At 41.3% G+C, this 9,162-nt stretch overlaps 1 protein-coding gene across 1 annotated transcript; it reads left to right on the top strand.

Moving 5' to 3' along the window:
* Window positions 1-1,212: 1,212 nt before the first annotated feature.
* On the top strand, window positions 1,213-7,334 carry LOC113114854 (polymeric immunoglobulin receptor-like). Its single transcript, XM_026281962.1, has 12 exons — window positions 1,213-1,357; window positions 1,452-1,754; window positions 2,293-2,628; window positions 2,734-3,039; window positions 3,137-3,493; window positions 3,585-3,887; window positions 3,972-4,271; window positions 5,850-5,903; window positions 6,037-6,078; window positions 6,219-6,314; window positions 6,424-6,470; window positions 6,555-7,334. Exons 1-12 carry the CDS (start codon window positions 1,309-1,311, stop codon window positions 6,882-6,884), a joined length of 2,523 nt encoding a protein of 840 aa, XP_026137747.1. The 5' UTR covers window positions 1,213-1,308; the 3' UTR covers window positions 6,885-7,334.
* Window positions 7,335-9,162: the final 1,828 nt, after the last annotated feature.

Here is a 9,162-nt window from a genome sequence, read left to right as displayed (position 1 = left end):
TGCTGATCTGTTGTTTTCCATTGTAGTGTTATGTCTGTTTATAGTACAGTTTCTAGTCTGCCTGTTTGTCCCCCTTGGGGTTGTTTTTGTTAGTTTCATTTTCGTATTAAAAGGACCATTCTGCCTGCATTTGAGTCTTCGCTCCTTTCGCACCGTGACACTTTTCTACCTCAGAAAGACAAAAAAAAGGAAAAGACAAATCATGACATTAGACTGACACCACACACAACCTCCCAATGCATTATCCCTCATGAACAAATATAATGTCTGATGTTTGCACACATGCATGCTATTGTACAGATACAACTAGGGTTGAGCTGATAGACAATGGCAGACAGACATCATGATATTAAGCCTCCCCTCCCCCATTACATCATACTTCATGAAAAAACTTGATATCTTCCGTAGCTTAATTTTGTCATCACAGTTTCAAAACGTATTAGTGAACCCATGAACTTTCTGTGGGATTTACCTGATCTCGAGTCAGGTTTCTAAATGTGTAGACCTTTTTACCTGACATACTGTATTTGTTTGATAAAAAGGCCGAGTTGTACTAGACTTTTATTAGCCTGACTAAGCCTGACCTTCATTAAACAAACAAAACAAGCCCTGCTAATTAATAAAGCAAATCATTTTTCAAAGCAATTGATTCAGTTGAAAGGTTTATAAAGCTGTTTCCCCATCACTATTGAGAGGTGATGATGATTTTGATCTCCACTGGTCATGAAAGCAGAAGTGAAAGGACGCGGGATCCATAGATAGACTGTAATATATCAGATGCAAATGACAAACAGCAGAAGAAATTATTATAGCTTATTATGAATCTCAATCAATTTCTAGGCCTTTCACAGCATATAAAATTCCAACTGTATGTTTAATCATGTTTTAAGATAATTAAAGTCTAATATCATAATTCATGTCAGTTTTTTTTTTCTGTTTTCATTTATGAATACAGCATGAAGCTATAATAAATGCCTTAAAACCATTAAAGCTGTTAGCACAGTCACTCTGTATGCATACGGTCTGTGTTCATGTTCATATATCATTGTGCCATTAGTCTTGAGTGTTAAATGCTTATACAGTATGTTTCTCTGAATGTCTGCAGAGTCTTTCACACATTTAATCACACTTAACGCCCTGTTCATGGCTGGAACCGTTCAGAGAAAGAGGAAGCAGAAATGTGAGAGGAGGATGTACTTTTAATCAGAATTTACATCCATACATTGCATCGAAGGTATTTTTTCAGTTCTTGCTTTCTCTGGACTGTGATCTGATCTGTTTTTCTGGTGAGACTGAAGTCAATCCAGAATGAGAGCTGCCGTCATCACCATCATCATCACGCTCTGTCTGATCTCAGGTCAGTCCTTTACTGCTCCGGGTCAAATATTACATTACATTTACCATACTGACCATATATAATAACCCAGAGCAAATGAACTTGTGTTTGTCAGGTCAGGTCCTCTGTTTCAAAGTGACCGGCTGCACTGGAGGGAGTGTAATGTTCAAGTGCACATACAAGCCTAATGATCAGCATAAAGGAAAGTATTTCTGCAGAGACAGAGACTGTAGGACGGGCATCAGTACTGAGACTCAGCGCAGCTGGGTTTATAAAGGGAGATTCTCTCTGTATGACGATGAAGACAGCAGATTCTTCACAGTGTTCATCAGGAACCTCAGCAGAGAGGATGATGGGGAATATACATGTGGAAACAATCAGACATGGAGACATGATGTTACATTAGAGGTGAACAAAAGTGAGTATGATACTTTATTACCTACTACATTAAGTATTATGTTTTTATTAAAGTACTGTTTAAAGTTGCACTACTAGAAAAAAATAATAATTTAGCAAATTCATAAATAAGTGTTCAAGCTGCCTCAATGCATTATAATAATTCACAACAGTATTAATAATGATTAATAATCTGAGCTGACAAATGCCAGTTTTATGTCAGTGTTATTTGAGAGGCCATGCAAAGAAGACCCATCTACTATAAACGTTACTTGTGCAAAAGACATTTTCTTCTAGATATTTGCCTTGTAGTACAAATGTTTTCAGTAGGATGACAGATCTGGCTTATGATTTGATCACAGGTGATCCTACAGAACATAGACCTAAAAACAAACACAACCCATGTTAACATGAATAACTCTGCAAGGAAAGTCACACTTTCTGTTTCAAACAGAGATGGCGCTAGAGAGGCCAAAGTTCCCCAGTGCACCTTTAATAATACTATTAACACTTTAAGATTTGAGTGGGTGTCACAATGATTTTGTTGAAATCATTTTCAGCCTCTTCTTCTTGTGGGACGTCAGTTCTCCAGACTGCATATAAAGGACAAACAATCACTTTCCACTGTGAATATAATCATACGTTTCAAACACAAACCAAACTCTTGTACAGAGTGAACAGAGATCCTGTGCTTGTGCTGAACAGCTCACAGACATCACAATCATCTGAGGAGAAGTTCAACCTGTCTGACAGTCACAAAGATCATTTTAACGTGACCATCAGAAACATTTCTGCAGCAGATGATGGAGTTTATCTGTGTGGAGTGGAGATATACGGATCTTCAAAAAAGATGACTCACATCACCTTCATTAAAGAGATTCATCTGAATGTTTCTGGTGAGTTTAGCTTCATTTCAATTATAAAATCCTTACAGTGCTGAATAAGAAACTTAAACCCCTCCTGATAATGTAATGAATTAATGAATAAATCTTGTGTTGCAGGTCAGTTAACTTCTGTCCAGGTTCAGGCCTACATCAGTAAATCAGTCTTCATCACGTGTAAATTTCCAGAAGAATTCAAAGGAAACAAGAAATTCATCCAAAAACATTCATCGCAGAAGATCTCTGTTGATGGACAGAATCAGTGGGTTCTTCATGATAAAGTGCACATGTATGATGATATCAGTGAAGGAGTTTTGAAGGTTTTTATCAGTGATTTAACAGCAGCTGATGAAGGAACGTACAGATGTGGAGTGAATATCACTGATGATCATCTGTTCACTGAGATCACACTGAAGATCAGTCAAGGTAAAGAACTTCTGTTAGGAGCTTGTTTGTGGACACTTTCTAGCAGTTAAAATCATTTGATATTTCATATTTTTATTATTATTATTATTGTGTTTAGTTGATGACTTTAATGCATCAAGTAAGTCAGCTCTTATTGGTGAAAGAGTGAACCTCACATGTAATTACCCTGAGAAACACCCGACCATCAAACACATCTGCAAAGAGAACAAGGAGAAGATCTGTGAGAGCATCAGTTCATCAGAGGAGAACCGCTTTGAGTTTTCTGACAGCGCAGCAGGAGTTTATACAGTGAGCATCAGTAATGTGAGCCTGAGAGATGCTGGAGTTTACTGGTGTGGAGAAGAAACCAGAGACACATATCTGACGTCTGTTTCTCTCACCAATAAACACCAGCTGACTTTATCCAACAAAACTGAGCTGATCTTATCCAGTAAACCTCCGCTGACTTCATCCAGTATGTACAGAAACCACAAACCACGCAGTTCAATAATAAATGCATGTATTGTAGAGTGTTTGAAGAGTTCTCTCTTCTCTTTGACTGTCAGAGCCTCCAGTGGTCAAGCGTGAAGGAGATTCAGTCCAGATCAAATGCTCTTATGATGAAAAATATTCAGCAGAAGTAAAGCATCTGTGCAAAGGAAAGTGTTTGACTCCAGATGATCTGAAGAACAATCAATCAGATGAAGATCATGATAAAAACCCAAAGATTTCAGTAAAGAATGACACTGAACTCAGTCTCTTCAATGTGAACATGACTGACCTGAGAGCAGAGGATGCTGGGAAATACTGGTGTTTAGTGAAAGACACGTTTAACGTTTCCATTGAGCTCATGATCGTCATGAAGAAAGGTGAGGATGTTTACTTGGGAAGAAGCTCAGTGTTTCTGCTCTTCCTGTAATCTTTCTCATCATATTTAATGTTGTTTTCTTCAGTCGTCACTCGTGAAGCGTCTGTCGGAGGATCAGTGTCCATCAGCTGTAAATACTTCAGGAATCAAACACAGAGGTTTTTCTGCAGAGGAGATCAGCCCAATATCTGCTTCATAGACGGAGTTCGTGTTTCATCAAATAACAGAATAAACAGCAGATTCTCTCTGACTGAAGAAACCTCTGCTGGAGTCTTTACTGTGAACATCAGCGATCTGAGAGCAGAGGATTCTGGGAAATACTGGTGTGCAGAGGAGAGTTCTGGATCCTTCATCTTCACTGAGGTTCAGCTACATGTGACCACAGGTAAAATCATTAACCATGAAATTAAAATGAACTTTCTTCAGATGAACACAAACATATATTTTGAAATGAAGTTTTTTCTTAAGTATGCAGTTAAAGTCAGTGCTGTTTGGTTGAACATCTTGAGGGAAGTCAATGATGCTTCTTTTCTTTTTTTTGTGTAGTAAACTGTGTTTGATACTACTGCTGCTGCATTTTTTATTCTTTTATTCTTTTACTTTTATTTTTTTGTGGTTCACAAAAGATTGGAAAGAGACAAAAGATGTGCTTTGAATTGTTTAACCTCAGCACAGTTTTTTTTTTCTCTCGTTGTTACGGTGAAGCTGTGTTGAAATTAGGGCTGTAGGTGATTACAATTTTTCATGAAATTAATTACATGATGTGGTGATCAATTAATCTAATTAATCACACACAAACAAAGGAGGAGAAATTACTCTGAAAATATAATTTAGAGTCATTGTTGTGCAATGCATCAAACAGAGATTACAAAAAGTAGGTTCAGCAAGAAATATTTAGTTTGATGTATTACATATACTCTTTTGGACCATGTGAGTAAATGATGACTGAATTGTCATTTTGGTTGGGTGAACTATAACTTATTTTCTTAATTTTATTATTTTTGCTACCAACATATTAAATTATTTCTTTAATGAAAGGATACTCTAAATAATAAACTAAAACTGCCAGTAGGTGGTGGTAAATGTCTTAATGATTAAGTCATCGAGTCATTTATTCTTCGTTTAATTCGTCCAAATGGCTGATTCATTCAGGATCGAAGTTAATGGTTCTTTATGAATGGTTCATTGAATCATTAAGCATGTTCGACTTGAAGCAGATCATCACTTTCAGATCGACCGGTGTGTGACATCACAGAGAGCATACGCCTACTTATGCTTTTGAATCACTCTCGTGGTACTTTCATACATCGATCGGTCTGTGCCGTGCCATTTCAAAGCCAATGCAGCTATAGCCAATGGCTCACCCAATAAGTTAAAAACATTGATTAAGAAATTAAATGCGGCTATGGGTTGCTTGGGGATGAACAGTTCTGATTTGTCTTTGTATTTTGGTTGGCAAAATAAACATACAACATTGTGTCTAAAACAACACCATACTAACTTCTTAATGAACTGTTGTATAAGATGAGTATCACATTTGCACTCGCGTGATCTTTCACTTAGCCTACAGCTCATGTGATATTTATTCACTATGTGATGTAAATATGAGACAAAATTACAAGCATGGGCATTCGCCCCATATCTTGAATTTTAGGGTATATTTTCTCGGCTCCATCACACAATACGATTAAAAATTAATAATTTTAACGCATTATTTTCCTCCATTATTAATTAATCTAATTAACGTGTTAAATTACCAGCCAGAAATATGTAGGCATATGAATAATGCACTGTGTGACTTCAATGAGTCTCAGACGTGAAGCATGAGCTTGACATCTAATTACTGTCTGCTTTAACTGTACAGATTTTTTTTAAATTTTTCACATTTTGTGTTTCACTGAAAATCTGTCAATCTGTTTCTCTAAATTATTAAACCATCAGTGCTCTATGACTGTGTTTGCAGTAATGACGACAGCTGAAACCAAAAGGGAAACATCCCAGAATAAAGAAAAGCCTGGTGAGTCTGCTTCTCAGCTGGAGTTTGAAGTGATATTTACAGAAATCTGAGCATGGGATCTACAACATGTGCAACTTGTAAGAATTAGTGTGTGTGTGTGTGTGTGTGTGTGTGTGCTTTATTTATTTTTAAGAAATAACCTCGTCTGGCACAAAAAAGGAAACAGAAAAGTCTGGTAAGATCCAGGAGAAAGTTTCTCAGTTTGAGTTGAAAGTGATCTTACGATACATACATGAGCATCAGATGCATGTACAGTATGTGTCTGAATGTCATGTGCTCGCCTTATATCTCAGTTATCTCTTTCTGTGATTTCAGGGTTTCCAGTGACAGCTGTGGTGGTTCCTGTGGGTTTGATTCTGCTCGCTCTGGTCATAGTGTTACTCTTATTCAAACTGAAACACAACAAACAGGGTGAGACACAAACACTACTGAACGTTCAGTTTCTGTCTCTCAGAAAAACACACACGGTTCAAATCATCTCTCATTTTCTCAGTCTCAGATGCTTCTCTTGTTCAAACAGACAACATCTCATCATCTGACAGAAGAGTGACAGAAGACCATGAAAGAGTGAGATTCAGATCTACAGCTCAATCTGTGAAATGTCTAACATGTATGTTTTTCTTCATGAATTGGATATTTTGCTTCCTGCAGACTCAAGAAGAGATTCAAGACGCCAGACACCATTCAGACTCAGACCCTGAATCAACTCCTCTTTATTCCACAGTTCAGTTACCCACAATCCCCTCTGATTCGCAGAATCCAGTTTACTCCACAGTTCAGTTACCCACAATTCCCTCTGATTCGCAGAATCCAGTTTACTCCACAGTTCAGTTACCCACAATCCCCTCTGATGGGCTCCCGTACACTGCTGTCAGTTTCCAGAAGAATGAAGAGTCTCTCAGTGAAGTTACAGTCAGATTCAGTAAAGAGGAGATTCACTCTGATTACACATCTGTCAATCACAGTGTCCATCCAAATTAATATTAGCACTGGATTTTTGTATTTACACACAACTTGAATCATGAAAAATGACAGAATGACAGAAATCCAGCTTCACTGAACGAGTCTTCAGCCAGCAACACATACATGTCACTGATGGACAAGAAGCTGAAATGTTTCTGTGACTGAAGAAAGCACATTGGTTTCTTTGTAACATTTTGAAATTAAATGTAAAATGAAGACAGATGAGTGCACGTGTGCAAGAAAATATTGGCAATTGCAAAGTTTATCATGGTAATTGTAATTGATGCCATACAGTTGTATTTTGCCACAGTTTATTTTATTAGAATGTGATGTATACATCATGCATGACAATGACTCTCTAGAAAAAAACAACTTATGTACTTACATTGCAGTAATGCATACTTAAAAATGTAATTAACTGCACTACTTTTAAATGAGGATGTCATGATTCTGCCCTCGTGTCCTTGATTTTTCCTAGTCTTGAGGCAGGATCATGACAGACCCATGTTTTGTGTACAAGCACATGGCCTTGTCTTTGGGCCATGTGCTTGTGTTGTCTCGTTCCCTTGCCCCGCTCCCCTTGTTAACCTAGTCGTGTCTTGATTGTCCTATCTGTAACACCTGTCGTGTCTTGATTAGTACCCCTATTTAGATCTCCTAGTGTGCTCTGTCTTGCGTCGGTTCATTGTCATTGAGATTTGTACCTGTGATTGTGATTGTACCTCAACTGTGTTTCTCAGATGTGTTCCACACTTGTGATTGTTCCTCTGAAGTCCCTGTATAACCGTGAGTGTTAGTTGTAGTCAGTGTTCTCCTGTTTTGAGTCTTTGTTTATCTTGTCGAGTCAGTCTTATTTAGTATTGCTGTATTTGCCCTAGTCCTGTTTTCCCCCTCGTGGGTTTTTGTTTTCCCTTTTTGTCTAATAAATCCTGTGTGTACCCGATTCCTGTCTGCACCTGAGTTCCTCCCTTACCAAAACCCTGACAGAATGAACCGACCACCAAGGAACTCAGCAGACAGGAGGCAATGCTGGATGGCATCAGCCAGCCAGCGAGATTGTTTTGAGGGCTCTCGCCTTGTGGTGTTCCGGGGGACCAGGGGAGGTCGTTCCGGAGCGAGCGGGCGAGAGGAGGAGCCCCAGAGGTCCCCACCTACCCAGCTGCCAACGGTTCCAGAGGGTCGTATCCTGGCCGTGGCCACTCTGGGGGATCAGGCACATCCCTCACCGAGTCCTGAGGTGCCTCCCACACCCGTCGGTCTCCCTGGGAAGCGAGGGAGACGGTTATCGTGGGAGTCTGCCTCGGAATCGTCGGAGTCAGCCCTGCCAGAGACCGAACTCCCCCAACCCGCCTCTGACCCAGCTGTGGTCTCTGCACCGCGCCCGAGGAGGAAGAGGGGGCCTGCCGGTCCTGTGACCCCGTTTCCTCCCGTGCCAGCAGCGGAGAGCGCTGGCGTGCCCGTGCCAGCAGCGGAGAGCACTGGCGTGCCCGTACCAGCAGCGGTGGGCGTGCCCGTGCCATCAGCGGAGAGCGCTGGCGTGCCCGTGCCAGCAGCGGTGAGCGCTGGCGTGCCCGACCCAGCAGCGGTGAGCTTGCCCGAGCCAGCAGCGGAGAGCGCTGGCGTGCCCGAGCCAGCAGCAGTGAGCGTGCCCGAGCCAGCAGCAGTGAGCGTGTCCGAGTCAGCAGCGGTGAGCGCTAGCGTGCCCGAGCCGGGAAAGAAAGCTGTATGCAAGTCGGCAGTCGTGAGAGCGGAGGAGAGAGCCGCGGCCGACTCTGCAGCAAAGACTCTTGTACAGTCAGTTTCATCTCATAAGGAGATGCCAATTGTCCTAGCTGCTAAAGCATTTTCTGATTATTTGTCCCGTCTTGTCCAAATTTTAGAAATCCCCGTCAGTCCTGTCTTGTCCCCTGACCCTGTCCCCAGAAGTCCCAAATGTCCAGCCGTTGTCGCCCCGTGTCCTGTTGATGTGGCCCCGTGTCCTGTTGATGTGGCCCCGTGTCCTGTTGATGTGGCCCCGTGTCCTGTGGTCCCCCCGTGTCCAGTAGATGTGGTCCCCCCGTGTCCAGTAGATGTTGTCCCCCCGTGTCCAGTAGATGTTGTCCCCCCGTGTCCAGTAGATGTTGTCGCCCCGTGTCCAGTAGATGTTGCCCCGTGTCCAGTAGATGTTGTTCCCCCGTGTCCAGTAGATGTTGTTCCCCCGTGTCCAGCTGTCGTCTCCCCGCGTCCTGTAAGTCTTGCCCCGCATCCCGTAAGTGTTGCCCCGCGTCCCTTGTCTGCTCCTGTCATGTCCCCTGTC

This window comes from Carassius auratus, chromosome 1 (genome assembly GCF_003368295.1).
Source record: "Carassius auratus strain Wakin chromosome 1, ASM336829v1, whole genome shotgun sequence".
Classification (NCBI taxonomy): domain Eukaryota; kingdom Metazoa; phylum Chordata; class Actinopteri; order Cypriniformes; family Cyprinidae; genus Carassius; species Carassius auratus.
Note: the sequence above shows the minus strand (reverse complement) of the source record. Positions and strands in the feature narration are given on the sequence as shown.

What these genes read in the sequence shown, in the direction of transcription:
- LOC113114854 (XM_026281962.1), top strand. Translation starts at nt 1,309, where the DNA reads ATGAGAGCTGCCGTCATCACCATCATCATCACGCTCTGTCTGATCTCA. An exon ending in CATGATCGTCATGAAGAAAG is followed by an intron (nt 3,888 to 3,971) that starts GTGAGGATGTTT and finishes TGTTTTCTTCAG; the next exon opens with TCGTCACTCGTGAAGCGTCT. An exon ending in TGACAGAAGACCATGAAAGA is followed by an intron (nt 6,471 to 6,554) that starts GTGAGATTCAGA and finishes TGCTTCCTGCAG; the next exon opens with ACTCAAGAAGAGATTCAAGA.